The 16,452-nt window shown below is 35.7% G+C and overlaps 1 protein-coding gene across 2 annotated transcripts in view; it reads left to right on the top strand.

Moving 5' to 3' along the window:
* The window catches only part of tnr (tenascin R (restrictin, janusin)), a 213,418-nt gene that overhangs the window by 165,285 nt on the left and 31,681 nt on the right, over positions 1-16,452 (top strand). The window contains exons 12-21 of one of the 2 annotated variants that reach the window (XM_044134450.1): positions 803-981; positions 1,248-1,338; positions 1,747-1,829; positions 2,766-2,868; positions 3,476-3,565; positions 4,736-4,869; positions 5,046-5,175; positions 7,419-7,685; positions 10,676-10,795; positions 11,146-11,289. In XM_044134450.1, coding sequence (XP_043990385.1) covers positions 803-981; positions 1,248-1,338; positions 1,747-1,829; positions 2,766-2,868; positions 3,476-3,565; positions 4,736-4,869; positions 5,046-5,175; positions 7,419-7,685; positions 10,676-10,795; positions 11,146-11,289 — 1,341 coding nt within the window. Of the gene's footprint in view, positions 1-802; positions 982-1,247; positions 1,339-1,728; positions 1,830-2,765; positions 2,869-3,475; positions 3,566-4,735; positions 4,870-5,045; positions 5,176-7,418; positions 7,686-10,675; positions 10,796-11,145; positions 11,290-16,452 lie in introns of both variants that reach the window. The other variant, XM_044134451.1, reaches the window with a different exon arrangement.

The raw sequence follows: 16,452 nt of genomic DNA, 5'->3' as shown, positions 1-16,452 counted from the left end.
CACATCGTAATTTACAACCCCTATTAGTAAATGTGTCTTTTTACCCTTTAGATCAGGGGTAGGGAACTCCAGGCCTCGAGAGCCGGTCTCCTGCAACTTTTAGATGTATCTCAGCTTCAACACACCTGAATCCAACAGCTGAATGACCTCCTCAGTGCAGTCAGGTTCTCCAGAGTCCTGCCAATGGCCTCATTATTTGACTCAGGTGTGTTGAAGCTGAGATACATCTAAAAGTTGCAGGAGACCGGCTCTCGAGGCCTGGAGTTCCCTACCCCTGCTTTAGATGTACAGCATGCAAATAAAAATAAACAGCTTACTTATCTCTAAGAACACCATGTCCTGATTTTCCAACGTTCAACATGGCTAAGTTAGGTTTGATTTCATTTTCAATTTCTGAAGTTAGTGAAACACAGATTAAGTCACCACCATAACTTATCCTTGGTTGATTGTTATTCAGTTGCGGGCTACTGAGCAGAGAGCAAAGACATACCCAGGTAATTAGATTTGTGTTTACCTTGTAGTTGGTTTAGTTCTGAGCACTACTAAAAACAGCACAAGTTACACCCGTTGTACTTTCACCAGAGTGAAAGCTATGGAAGACAACTGCTTTTCTTAAGTTTACTTGTGACTATTGACATTCCTCCCTATTATAAAAGAAAAGGCTGAATTTATACTACCTCTTATGTTAAAAAATAAGAACATTCAGTTGCAGTACACAGTAGGATTGACACAGACAGCAAACAGTCATTGACCAGATTGACAACATGATGCCTGTTTTTGTTGCTTTGTTGCTTTTTTGCAGTGATTGATGGTCCGACTCAGCTGATTGTGCGTGATGTGTCAGACACCGTAGCCTTTGTGGAGTGGACACCACCAAAAGCAAAGATCGATCAGATTGTGTTGCGTTACGGCCTTGTGAGAGGAGAGGGCCCGCGGACCACCTTTAGACTCCAGCCCACGCTTACCCAGTACTCATTACAGGTGCATGTTTGTGTGTTTGTATGAGTCCCCTCATATTCTAACATATGAGGGGACTCAGCTGTCATTTATATCACTTATAGAAAGAAGTAAATACTCAAGGGGTGTCTCTTTATGTTTGTTTCATGCTCAGAGTTATTGTTTCCTGTGATATGCATAAATGATCAAATATAAAAGGGTTGCTTTGCCACCTGTGTCAGGAGATAAAACAACGGTAAGAAAGAAATATGATACCAGTCTAAATGGAAGTGTTTTTTTCTCCTGTACAGGTTCTGCGTCCTGGTTCACGGTACGAGGTGTCTGTAAGCGGAGTAAGGAAAGGAAACGAAAGCGGCTCTATCTCTACTGAATTTACAACCGGTGAGGTCTGACAGCAACCAAATGTAGAGATGGTTTACCTGCATGTGTGAATCCAGGAGTAATGTATAATGGCCTAATGCATGCCATATTGTTTATCTGCTTTTGACAAAGGAGCTTTTACTTTCCTAAAGGTCGCATAGAAAAGCAAAACCTTTCAACAGAAAATTCTATTGAACTCCTCTGAGTGTATTATATTCAGCTACAGTTTGACATTGAATCTGCATTGATCAGGAAATGTGAGAAGAGCTAAAGTAGCAGCCTTTCATAAAAACTACACATTATAAATTTACCCTTTCTTTTAGTGGTTTCTGGTGCTTTTTTCAAAACTGCTGATATATTTGCTTGCTCGCAATTTCTGAGAATTGGTCTTTGTGTCCCCAACATTGTCAGCTTTATCATTCTTCTCAGAGATCGATGCCCCCAAGAACTTACGGCTTGTGTCCAAGACCTCCACTACCCTCGAGCTTGAATGGGATAACAGTGAGGCTGAGGTAAAGAGACGCGAGACAGATTTAATCCATTTGTCTCAATTTGCTTTCAACCACTTAAAGAGATTGATGGCTGTGGGATTCATTTCAAGATAAGAGGTTTTAGTTATTTGAATGTCAGTTTTGTAATCTCTGTTTTGCTTATGAAATTATGCTGATTAGAGCTCTCAACTGAAAGGTTATTATTAGATTGCAGGGAAAAAACAAGTTGATCTCAGCAGTGAGCATTCGAGCTGTCAATAGATAAACACCCTTTCACTCAAGAAAATTGCTGCTTTTAAAGTGCAGACACCACAGATTGTCTGAACTAAATGTAGTAATGCGGACTGTAGAATTATGTACTTAAGTCACACAAATCCATCAATTAGACTTAATGCTCAACTTTTATGGAACTGAAAACGTTACTATTGATCAAATGTCATCACTCCCCATCAGTGGTATGCAACAGATATGAATTCACTTCTAGTTTAAATGTAAATACTAATGATAGTCTGAAACAAACTCTTCTTTCCATCACTAAGGGACTTTTTTCCATTTTACAACAAAGTAACATTTATATTGTTCAGTGTCATTGATCACAAAGTGCAAACCAACCAAGGAAGGAAACAAAAAAAACTAAAAATATAAGTTATGGTTAAAAATGGAAGGTTTAAACCTCTGGATAAAGTCAGTCAGTAACCATTACTGTGCAGTTTCTACCTCACTAAATCCCTTCACACTATACCACAACATGAAATTTTTAAAGAAAACTTAAAGGCTGACTGACTCCCAATTTAACATTCTTTCCGTAATGTTGTATTATAACACTACGATGTGTTAAAAAGGTTCACATGAGATTTAGGCTGATGAATAAAAGGATATAAAGCCTAACATTTCTTTGTTTTCCAAAAGTTCTATTCCAATTTTTGTTTCTGCAAATGTTTAAACGTTCAAATACAGGTGGAGGGGTATCAGGTGGTGTACAGCACGTTAGCAGGAGATCAGTATGATAAAGTGATTGTGCCACGCAACGAGGGTGCCACTACTAAGACTAATCTCACCGGTAAGTGCAGAAGAAATTGCGGTTTACCTTCTTTAAATGTCAGCTGTAAAACTTTCATATATTATTTATTACTGAGCTCTGCAGGGCTCTCATGCTTAATTCTTAGTTTTTGTTATGTTGTCTTATCACAGTCCATCTAATGTGCACTGAAGATGATGGGAAATGACTGTGTTTTACATGGCAGGATTATCTCTAGAGCTAACATTTGGTTGATGGGCTACTGATGGTATTTCCCAATACACTTGTTGTCTTGCAGGCACATTGAAGGAAAGATGAGTCATCTGGAATATTTTTTCATTTGTTAAAGGCCTTAATGCTGCACAGGTCCCTGTTTCCAACCGCTTTATTTTCCTTCGCTCATATCTTCATCTATATTTCTGCAACTCAAGACTCATTTGACTTTGATTCCAATCATTATGCAGCTGACAAAAATGGATTTCTCTAAAAATCACTCCTATGTTCATGCAAACGTCCCCATAATCTTTGTTTATCTTTTAGAGCTGTGATGGAAACCTTCATATTCTAAGTGGAGAACATGAAAGTGTCTCCTATAGTTTGAAGTATTGCTTGTTGAATTGCTGCTTCTCTCTCTGTCTCTGTGCATCAGACCTTCTGCCGGGAACGGAGTACGGCATTGGTATCTCTGCCATGAAGGGTATCAACCAGAGTACACCAGCAACGATGAATGCCAGGACAGGTAAACACTTCATGATTCAGTGAATGAAAACAAGGTTCAGCTTGTCCTATATTCAGAATATAGAAAATGTTGTTTGGAAATTTTAGCATAGCAAGTCGGCTCATTTGTTTTAAGCAGTCACTGCTCACATTGCACTGAGCGCTCATGTTTCAACCAATATGAGTCATTTGAAAATGCCAGGCAAATAAGATTTTGTCTTTCCTTTTGTTTTTTATAGAGGTATTTAGCGATTTCATTTTATCTGTGTTGGATCAAAGTTCCCATTAAAGCATTTTAAATCTGTAATCATCCATGCTGTTTAGCTAATGGCCCTCTCTCTGTATCTCTGCAAACCAAAGGCCATTAGAATTTTTATTGTGCTTTGAGTCGTTTGACTGAGAGTGTTAAAAAAAAAAACTTGATTCAACCTTCACCTGTTTGAAATGTCAGCGTGGATGTCTCGCTACTCTTTCAAACTGCATTGTTTTGTTCTTCTTTTTAACAGCTAATTGTATTTCTATGGTTTATGTAAAGTCATCCCTTTGATGGTTTTGAAGGTTGTGCCACAGACAAACCCGTTTAATAGTTAAATTAAATCTTATGGATCTCTGGCACAATGTATTTATTATATAATAACTTAGGTCATTCAGGAGTTGTTTTTTCATCACCATCAGTTTCTCTTGAAGTTTTTTTCTGTCTTAATTTTAATTCTCAATATTTGATGAGGAACCTCCAGACAAAGTTTAACTTAACTTAATTTAATTAAAAATTAATACCCTGCCCTTACACTGTTAAGGCTATTTATTGGTTCTGCCATTTCATATGTCAGAGCTGTAAGAAAACTGTGAAAATGTAATTAAGAAAGTTAGTTAGCTTTTAGGACTGTTGTAAGCTATTATTTTTGTAAACTAGTAATTTATTTCCACTATTTTAATGATTAATCCAGTAATTGAATAAACATTTTTCCATTATCTATCTGCTATTTAAGCCAGAAGAAGAAATATATGAAAGAGAAATTGCAGTGATATTGGAGATACTTTGTCCTTGTGATATGCATTTAAAAAAAAAACCTGATTTTTTTAACAATAATAATAGTATTATGCAAAAATCCAGTCTCATGTATGTTCAGCTAAAGTTATTTCACAGTCCTTCTGAATATAATAAAGTTATGCTTGCCCTCTGGTGTTGCAGGCCTGGATGTACCCATGGATTTAACTGTGACAGCTTCTACTGACAACTCCATCACTCTGGTGTGGGGTGTAGTCCAGGGTCCAATTGACCACTACAGGGTCACCTACACATCTTCCTCTGGTATCACAACTGAGGTAACAAACACAACCAATCTGAGCCAGTTTACTGTCACCCAAGAATAAAGTTCATACATTATAGGGATTTACACTCCATTGATTAAGATCTTACAAGACTCTGAACCATTTTGGAGAACCTGCAGCGTGCAGTTGCTTTCAATTAGAACTTGCGTGTCTTATTCTTTCTGTTCCAGCTGACAGTTCCTAAAGACATAACCACCACAACTCTGACAGACCTTGACCCTGGAACTGAATATACAATCACAGTAGCAGCAAGAAGAGGGAGGCAACAGAGCACTGCAGCAACCATAGACGCCTTTACAGGTAAAGAGAAATGTCAGTTTTGTTTTTACACATCATGAGAATAATTCCTAAGACAAACATCTAATGCATACCTTTGGAAGAACCAAGAGTAGCAATGCAATTTAATAAGAGTCGATGGATTATTTTTAGTTTTTTTCTTACCGATAAATAATAAATCACAGGGGTTTTTTTGTTTTCTTTTTTGCAGTTTTACTGGAACTTTTCTTACCAGTATCACTTTTTTTGTTCTCAATCAACAAAAATAAAAGAGATAAATAAATTCCCCAGAGTTTGTGCATAGACAGAGACATGAAAGATCAGCCAATTACTACAGGAGCTAGAGACTGGTCTAAAGATGCTGCTGCATAATCAAGCAAACTGTGACTATAATGAACTAAAGTGTAGCTGCAGGTAAGGTGCGCCATGTTAAAAGAAAACAGAGGACCTTAAAGGCTTTGAAGCAGCAATTAGCAGAGATAAATTATTCAAGTCAGTTAATGAGGTTGTTACAAGGGTTTCCTTACTACACCTCTGTTTTCCATGTAACAGTTTTTGACTTTGTTTCTGCTGAATTCAGCGCAGCTATGCTGCACAGAATTCTAGTTGTCTTTCCACACTGTCGTCTTGTTTCTTAGCCTGATGCCATTTTTTTGCATTCAGTCAGTTTCCTTTTTTTTTTTTTTTTTTTCTCAAAGTCTGTCCATCAGAATACATGTCAGATTATCTGTCATTCTTCCCACCTCTGTAGGCTCTTTGTTACTTTTGTAAAAAGCTTGATGTGGTCTTTGCTTACACAAAGGATGGTGTCCAAATGACGGGCACCACTGTCTTCTCTGCTGTCATTATCATCACCCTCATCATCTGCTTTCTTGTTCACTGTTACCATCATGGCAGACTGGCAGTTGTCGCTATCTCTACATCACCATCATTACCATCATCCTCATCGTCATTCTGTTCTTCTAACCATGCCTTCTGGGGTGACTTCAATTTAACCACCTGCAAAGAGATAAGAGCAAGATAAAATGAGAGATCAAAAAAAAGTCAGAGGAAAACTATGGATGTGTCTGTCATCTTTTCATTCACCCTATTGTTGGCCTATTGGCAGAAACTGCCTGCACTGATGGCAAAACCAATGAAATATGTCAGGGGCCCTCTGTGGATCAACACCACCTTTACCACTCTTTCAATAAACTATTGATAATACCATGTTTTCAGCTCCTTAACCAGAGATCATTTAACTAATTAATTATTACTTTTGAAAGATATTTTTAGGTTCACTCAATTATGCAAGAGTTTTTCTCAAAGACTAGTTTGTTTGTGACCAGATTTTAGAAAAAAAAAAAGGATAAAACACTACTGAATTAAAAACCAACAGCATGTGTTTAAATGCTAGGCAATTTGTATTAACTCTCTAATTAATTTACTGTCATCTCAATAAAAAAAAAAAAAAAAAACAGCATACTTCGCCATAACCACAATCATTCTTTTTACAATATTTAAGTGGTATTCAAAAGAAATAACTTTCTTCAAAATATTTTTTCGGATAGCACTTTCTGCTACTCTAAAGTAGGACAACTGGGCTCATCATTAAGTATGACAAAGAAGTCTGAGTGGAACACAAATTTCTGCTGACAGCGTTGAAGTAAAATATCACGGCAGTCTATGGAAGACAAAAACTGGTGGCTCAAACCGACATTTGTGGATGTAGGTCAGTAACATCAATGCAGCTTTAATGCAACGATTGATGGCCAAAGATCTGTTCTCTGCGTGTTTCACCTGGATTAATCAGTTGAGAAAAAGTTATTGTTGCTATATTTCTCCTGCTATATGAATCCACACTTGGCTAATTAAATGAAACTCTTGTTGTGTTTGGAGGAGATTCATATATATTACATTACCTCCCGTTTGGGTCAGACAAATGACAGCAGCATCTGCTGTTATCAGGCTTTTACAGTTCCGTCACATCTTCATCATTATTGTGGCTAATCTCATTAGTTTCTCCATTTCATGACCAATTAAATCATTATTGCCACATGACACTGGTTTGCTCTGACTCACCGTGTTCATCAAGTCTAATCTTCTCAACTTTATTATAAGGAATCTATTACACCATCCTACAGCGCTCCCATCCATCATCGCATGGCTTTGACACTCATTTCCATTCATCTTGCGACTGTTTGTCCCTCACCGCCTCTCATTCGCCGCTGGAATTTTAACCTGTTCTTGAACGCTACCAAGTGACTATTAAACCCCCGTTCCTCCAGGGATCAGGCCTGTAACCCACCTTTACCTGTCAGAAGGGACATCAGATTCAGTGTTGGTGGCATGGAGTGCCCCAGCACCACCTGCTGACCTCTTCATTCTGAGCTACAGCTCTGCTGATGGGACAGACACTTCTAAGGTGACACTAGATGGCTCCAAGACGAGGTCACTGGTCCAGGGCCTGCTGCCGTCCACTCACTACACGTTCAGTTTAATCACAATACAAGGGGATGTTACCTCTGAGCCCCTTACGGCATCACTCAGGACAGGTGAGCTGCCCAGTCTGAAATGTGTTGTGTGTGCCATGGGTACATACAGTTTTCAGCATTTGCGACTTTTTCAAAGTAAAAAGGAATCGGCAGCTTATTTTTATAATTGCTTGTAAAGTGTTTTGTTCATGAAGATTTTTTTCAAAAATAACTCTTAATCAGTTACTGCACTCACTTAACTTCACCTTAATACAAAGCACAGAATACATTTTTTTTTTACTCAGAAGTATTTCTGTTATGAAAATCAATGTCTTCCTTTTTAAGCAATTTTTCAAAAATGTAAATGATGGACAATTTTATTACTGGGGTATATGTGAAATTACTGCAGACCTTTCACGGAAATTTGGTGGAGTAATTGGGAAGAGTTTCTTGAGACAATAAACAAAAAAAAAAGAATGGGAATCAGGCCTTTAAAAAAAAAAAAATAGACATTAATGTGTGTACCTGAATGGGTGATAAAAAGGTCTACAAAAGCTTGCAACATTAAATTAAAAAGAGATATCAAATTAGTGTGTTTGCAAAAATGTTTTTCAGGACTTTTCGTTTTTGGAGAGCTGTAGAAGAAAGACTTTTTTTTTGTTGGTTTCAAAAAAGGAAGAGGATTTTTTGTTCTTCTAGGAAATCAGATGACTGATACTCACTACAGTCAAAGTATGAATCAACAGGATCTCTGACTAATGATTCAATGTTTGTTCTGAATTAAATAACTTTTCTGCCAGAAGAATTTTGTGAAAAACTGGTGACATATATTCCAGAAAGAAGACTGAAAGAACAAGCAATGGCACAATATGGCTCACATTTGGTTTTCTGCTCATCATTATCATTATTTTTTCTATGCAGTAACTCAGAAGTCCCATCTGAATTCCCTTTTACTTCACTCAAACACTTTAACATTCACAAATGAGTTTATTTTATCTTGTAAAATATTTCCCAGGATTTTTTTTTCCATATTTCATCCGAATCAGTTTAGTATTCATCTTTGAGTGAATAAATTACTGAGAAGAGGGTCAGAGTTGTATTCATTTAAAAACATTTAGTTTTTTTTCCACATTTTTTTCATTTTGTTTTTTTTCAAGAGAAATTTATCATAAGAAGGGAAGTATTTGAATGAATAGAAAGGCCTAACATCACAAAAATAAATATTTTAACCTTCCCCAGAGGCTCAGATTTAAACAAAAACAGTTCAGCAGCTTTGAGCTGTGTCTCTTGCTCTCCTTTTTTGATTAACCTACACATTAAAAGAACCTTTTTGGGGATGAAATTGGATGGGGATTTGGAGACAGATGCATAGTATTTCTCCCCCCTCTCTTTTCAGGGCCTTACTTTGATCTGCCTTCTTTGAATGTGAGCATTTAGGAGGCTCTACTCTTCTTTTTAGCTTTGCATTTGATTCATTTGCCATATTTAAAATATGCCGCTTGGCTTTACGTTTTAGCCACAGTTATAACAGACGATTTTGCTGAGCTGACTTTGATAGTCGTTTTGCCACAATGGTCAGTTCAAGCTTCAAACTATGCTTTGATGTAAGCTTACAGAGTCTGTACACTACTGTGATCGGCCTGCGGGACATAGAAAAAGTATTATATCTCTGACAGAACAGTTTTTTCTCCTCTGGTGGGTTTAAAAATTACTAGAAAATATGTGCATTAGCACCATACTACATATATAGAACAATATATGATATATAGAATATATAGAAACTAAAAATTACACCAAAAATGAATATTGTTACTGAAATAAACATCTTTAATTTTGTTTTATTTTGTCTATTTTTTAACAAAACAATATTTTGTGAATGACTATTATGCACACTCTCATTTATTTTGAAAATCTTCTGATGATTACATTTCTTTATTATTCTGTTCACTCCAGGTGTTTTGTGTGTCTTTGCCATTAAGCGAAGATTAGGTGTGATAATGTGTTCATTAAGAACAACCTTTGAAGATTTCTCCAAAGTTATTTAATCAAGCTACCATAGCAGATTGCATTGTTTATTTTAAGATTGATCTTACTGTGCTTTTGCTGATTGTCATTAGTCTTTTCTTTTATTATTCATACCCTTCAGAGCGCTCTGTTCTTCTGGAGAGGGTCTTCTGTTGGTAAATGAAGTGAGAAATAAAACGTATAATGAGACGTCATTTCATTTTATGACTCTCACATGTTGCTTTTAAAAGCAAAATAAGCCAGTATCGCTATTGTGAAGCTTTATTTTATCTGATTTTTGATTGTTTAATAATTAGTTTTGTTTGCTATATTTTTATTCATTTATTAAACATTTCTGCCTTATTTTGAATACTTATCTATTTGATTAGTGTTTTATTTGCTATTATTTAAAATTTTATAACAGACATTTTTATCTTAATTTAATGGGGTAACAGTGGCATGACTTTGTCCTGTAACCGTTGGGTTGCTGGTTTGAACTCGAGCTTTGTCTGTCTTAGTTGGACAAGATACTTCACCAGTCTTGCCTGCTGTTGGTGATCAGACAGTAGCCAGCTGTGGCTACTGTCCAGTAGGTTACCCTCCAACTGGACAGTAGTCAGTACTGTTCAGTAGGACCATCAGTGTGTTGGCGTGCGTGTGCGTGAATGAGTAAATGCAGTGTAAAGTTCTTTGGAGTTCTCTGGACTTGATAAAGTGCTATACAAGTAGAGGTCATTTACCATCTTTCTACTTGTATTTATGGTTTTATAAGCAAATAAAACAAACATACAATGGCCCTCTATACCATTCTATCATGTTTGAACTTCTATTTCAATGTGTTGCAAATTAAATATTCTTCAAGTAATCAGTTTTTTTAAATTTTGGTTTATTTCTGGGCAGAATTGTAAAATCCCCAGGGGAATCCATATATATATATATATATATATATATATATATATATATATATATATATATATATATATATATATATATATATATATATATATATATATGAATTGAATGGTGAATTCGAGTAGTTAATAATTCTTTACCCATTGTTGTCCTAGAAATGGACCCACCAAAGGAACTGGCAGTCTCAGATGTGACAGAAGATTCAGTGACCATCTCTTGGATCAAACCACTGGCTCCCTTTGAATATTATAAGCTCTCCTACCAGTCAGCCAGAGGTAGCATGTGTTATATTTCATCACACTGTTTGAACTAAGCGGGTTTGAATTTTATGAAATACACTACATTCATATATGGAAATCACGGTGGTGTTTCTCGTTACAGTTAAATTAACATGGCATTTGCTTTCTTACACAAGGTACATTTTGTGCTGGCACACTCTCTTACACAGTGTGTTATAGCAATTAATCATGACATTTTATCAGTCAGCTTTAATTGAATTTTAAATTAAAATTCCATACTGATCAGCAATTCATTGCAGATAGCAGCTGGTTACATAGTACACCATGTATTAAATGTGGGACAACAGTGGTGCCTAAGATTTTCTAATTTCTTGTGCCCACTTCAGGTCGAGTGGACAGCGAGATGATAGACAGCGATGTGACAAACTACACCTTGTCTAGTCTGTTTCCTGCCACGGAGTACGAGATCAGCCTCAATGCTGTCAGAGGGAGTCAAGAGAGCAGACCTGTCACCACGTCTGTCTTCACAGGTAGCTGCTAACAGTCAATAAGAACACCCACAACTTTGTGCACAGGATAGACAGTGGCGATGCTGTTTCTTAACGTATCATTCTTTAATAAGATTTATTTAAACGGAACATTTTAAAAGGAGCCAGAAAATGTGTCTTCGTTTTTCAGAGTAAAATGCGAGGATGTCCTGATCGGCTACGTCAATGCAACTAAATGCATAAAAATCACTGATTGCAAAGGGCAGTGAAATAACCCACAACAGTTTAGCAGTATTACATTAGCTTTGGTATTATGTACTACTTAACTTACTCACCAATATATATATATATATTTTTTTTTTTTTTACAACAGTATCTGTTTTTCTTAATAAGTACAGATATTTTGATATGCTGTTTTGACAGTGAGTAGCTTTATTGTGTGTTGTAATGTCTGCATAGGATTCAGAACATCACCACCCTACTGTCAACCATAGTGCAAAGGAAAACACACCTTGACTCTTTTGGAAATTTTAAATAAGTAATTTTTTCAATATCTGGTTGTATTAGCAGTCATTAGCCTGTTTATCTATATTTTAATATTTCTTTGTCTGAAATGCTTTATTGTTTCTTGTGTTTGCTTAAGGCATCTTCCATGTAAATCCAGGTGATGCTCAGAAGATCGACCAAAAACCAGAGTGTGCGTGATTCTGTATATGGTGCCAAATTAGCCTCTTAGCAGACAAATGTTTCATGGTGATGTTTATCAAAGAGTAGACTTCAAACACTGCTTTTGAGTAATTGTCTTATGTATTGTGGAGCTAAGACTCTGTAACTCTGGGAAACTCTTAAACAAATCACAAGAAACAGAACAAACTTTTGACAAAGTTAACCATTAACCATAACTAACAGTGGTTTGGCAGAATATGTCATAAACTAAAACATATCAGGATTTAACACCTAAAAAGATATTAAACTGATACATGCACATATGTGATTTTTTTTTAATGATTACTATGACCATTTTCAAGCTACAACAATGCAACTTAATTTGCAAGGATAAACTGGGATTTGATTCTTTGCTGGACCATCAGACCAATTTTTCCTGTACAACTGGGTTTCGTACAAGAGGTTTCCACAAAGATGTCACATAAAATATAAGATACAGCTGACACTGTAGAACTGTGTCCATCCCACGATTCTGTAATTGGTTACCACCTCCCAGCTCCATCTCACTCTGAGCCATCACTCTTGCTGCTTTCTCCCCTCACTTATCTCTTTATCCATTTTACTCTCTTCAAGCTTCCGGTATAACTGTCTGTCTCTGCCTTTTTCCCTCTTCCTTAATCTCTCTGTCTTATGTTTCCTATTTATTCCATTCTCTCTTTTCTTAATCCTACCTTGTCTGGGTCTTGCTGTAATGTTTTTTTTTCTTTTGTACATATAAAGATTTTTCACTTTGAAATTAGGTATTAGTCACAAATCAGAAGAACAAAGAACATCCCGTTTGCCTTTGTAAAGCTATTCTTGAAACCAAAGAATAGCACAGTGGCTCATTGTTGCTTGATAACATATGCTGTGTTTGATGAAGGAACATTTCTAGCCCTCAGATACATTTCCATCAGCTAATTTTTTCAATAATTCCAGTATACTTACATTGGGCAGAGTTGATGGAACTGCAATTGCCTGAAAAGACCATAACTCTAAAATCAGGCTTGTTAGAAGTGGTAAATAACATTTTCTTCACATAGTACAATGTCCAACCAGGGACAATTTAATTCTGCTCTCCACAACAATACATTAACAGGGGATTGGAGGAGTAATCCAGCCTTGCCCCAGCCAAGTATTTAATGACTTGAAAATCACAGCAGTTTCAACATAACTCACTTTCATAATCAATTATTGTGGAAAAGGCTGAAAATAGCAGCCAGCCACTGTTTGTTTTGCTAACACGGCAGGTTCTTTAAATCTAATATGAAACTCCTGACATCAAATATAGACAATGTAGCAATTTGTTTAAAGGGATTACGGCTGTCATAGTGTGAGGACCTCTCACTTTTCACAACTCAAATATTTTAATCAACCACCTTTTTAACCAGGAAAGTAAAAGTTTTTTGTTTTTTTTTCCACTAGACCTGCTGAGATTCTAGTTCTTCTAAAAACTACCTGAAAGGTTTATTTTAACTCGATGTCAAAAGACCCTTTCAATGACAAGATATTTAAAGAGGCTTCATTTTGCACCGTTTTAACAGATTTCTAATGTAGTCACAAAAGTAGTTGAATGGCAGAAACTATTTATTTTAAATAACTTTGACCTCTGGCTCTTTTTCACATTGTATATGTAAAATGCTGCACAATTATTATTGAAATATAGCCAAATAATATCAGAAACCAATGCAAAGATTAGATTTTTGACTTACAACCCAATTAAAACAGAAAGAAATGACAGGCTAAACATTGTTGGAAAATATTGGTAGTATTTCATTATCCAGATCTTTTTATGAAACACAGAAAACATTCACCATTGTGTTCGATAAGCATCACTGTCCAGCTGGTCATCTGTAGCAAATTATATAAATTTATTGGTGATTTTATATCGAATGCACTCAATTTTACTTGAGAGTCATTGCTGCTTTATGTGATTGCTTTTGACAGCATTTAGGGAGGGTTTTGTTTTGGACTGAATATGTACTTGATGTGTGACTACCTGCAGAGCTTAAAGATGAAGTTGCATGGCATCATAATGGTACTTGTTGTTTTGGTCATAATGGTTATATTGTTAGTCAATATCGTCAAGAAGTGTTTTGTGTTTGTGCAACATTGTGGTTATCATAATGAACCAAAAGCTACAGGACAGCATAGTGTGCAATATCTTATATTATTGTACAAAGGGATTCTAGGCGTACATAATCGTTTACATAACCCTGAGGGATTTTAGTATTAATTTTATGTATTGTTTTATAAAACTTTAGTGTACAACTTTTACAACTACTATCTATATCACATGACCAAAATATATAGTGACATAAAGAAAACAAGACAAATACTACATACAAAGTAACATTTGAAGGCAGGAGAAAAAATAATGAAGAAAAGAAGGCAGAAATATTTTATTTATTTATTTTTTTTTGGGGGGTTTTGGTAGAAAGCAGCAAAGCTTATTTCATATCATTTGTGTCTCTCATGTGTTACAGGCCCAGTGAAAGCTGTCATCCTTAACTAGCACACTCTAACATATAATTAAGAATGGGACATGTTGTATTTTTTTAAGTGCTCTGTAATCATCAGAATGGCATTTAACAAACAGTTATGTCACTCACACTGTAAGATTTTATAATAATCCCAGGCTTTTAGGAGATACTTAAATTAATGTCATGGTGTGGGTAATAATTATCTGCTGTTAATCAGTGTAATAATTGTGCAGTTAAAAAATGCTTTAGGCTCAATTGGCTCTACACCAGTGTGTAACAGAAAAATCTGCTGTAATAATAGGGCATGTCTCACATTTCACATTGATCTATTAGCAAGCATTTTACTTCCACATGCAGTGTATTCACCGTAAAAAATCCTAAATCAGCAGGTTTCCCTGCAACTCTCCACGGCGCAGCTCACACAGTGTAAACATGGCTGCTGCAGCAGGTACAAATATTTGACTTTTCATGGTAGGAGTATTAGGTTGATACCACAAACACCCCCCGTATGGCTCAGGGATTAACATGGAGTACGTGTTCACATAGTGATAAATCACTTTTTTGTCTTATTAAAGAGAGGTAGTGCAGAGAGGAGCTGTTATTATAGATCTATAAGTAAACCTTTTGATGGCTACTTATGTATCATATTCTTTTTCTATAGCTAAAAATTTTATATGGTAACTGTTTCTAAATAAAATATGGATAAAAGATGATTACAAATGCAAACATTTTTGTTTAAGTTGTTGATCTTGAAATTTTGGATCTTCAATGAGGGTTTTTTTCTTCAAAGCCCAAGTATAGATCAGCTTGTTTTTCCTTCAATAAATACAGTTGCATATCATACCCTCCACTTAAAGTTAGAAGCCTTGGGTGTAAACTTTTAGTCACCTGGTGTAGTTGAAAGCCTTTTTTAAAAAATAATTAAACTAAGCCACAGATGTGGCATCTGTTGTCAACATGCCAAGAATTCATTTTCAATACATCAGCTGACTATCCTCTGCTGAACCTACAATGCCCTACAGTGAATGAGTTGCCAAAGTTATAATAAAAAAATATTATAACTAGGGCCCACTTCCCAACAGCACCAGGCTGTGGAGTCAGCAATAGCTTTGGCTTATGGAGATCAATAAATCTTTATTAGTGCAGACAGAATGTCTGCTTAGCATAGCATGAGATTAGGTAACATTGGTTGCAATACTGGTGGGGTACTTATTTGCTTATTTATATTTCTTATAAATAAGCTGTAAATATTCTTCAGTTTTTAAAGTTGCAGATCCATAGCAGCCAGATATTGCAAATTAAAGTATCGGTTTTGATAATAGGTGTTTCTGACACCTATTATCATAAGCAATAATAGGTTATGATAATAACTTATAATAGGTGTCAACACCTGTTATTGGCCATATAGAATAGCCATACTCTTTATTCCTATGCCATACAGAATAGCTGGCAAAGGTGTAACATCTCAAAACATTAAGAGATATGAATAATAGATAATATAATATAACAATTATAACCCAAGAAAATTTGAAGGAGAATGATCCTATTAATATTAACTTGATAAGTTTGCACTAATTTTCCTTTTTGTTGTGTGTTTGATGTAACTGTTGTGAGATTAGTTCACCTATTCAAGCAACAAAGCAAGAAACTGTGAGACACACTTAGTGTGCAAATAAGTGCAATTCTATTTTTTATGTTTTAATAAGGTTTTTATCAATCATCTGTAATGTCCAGAACTTTGGCTCTCACTCACATTTCCAAATCTACCTGCCTCACTCTCTGCCTTGCCAAAATAACTTGCCTGAGAGGAAATTGGGGTTGAAACACTTGGGTTAAAGGTATAATTAAATTCAAACTCAATTGTGGTATCTCCAGCAGTCTGAGAGACAAATTAAAAAGAGGCTTGGGAAACCGATGGCTCAAGAGAATATTTGAGTTTTCCTATATCATATTTGAATTTCAAAGAGAGTTTATTTTGCTCTAGACACATTGAATAAAATATTTTCATTCAGCTAGT

The sequence above is a fragment of the Gambusia affinis genome, linkage group LG12 (genome assembly GCF_019740435.1).
Source record: "Gambusia affinis linkage group LG12, SWU_Gaff_1.0, whole genome shotgun sequence".
NCBI classification, from domain to species: Eukaryota; Metazoa; Chordata; class Actinopteri; order Cyprinodontiformes; family Poeciliidae; genus Gambusia; species Gambusia affinis.
The sequence above is the reverse complement of the archived record's forward strand: the minus strand, read 5'-3'. Positions and strand labels throughout refer to the sequence as shown.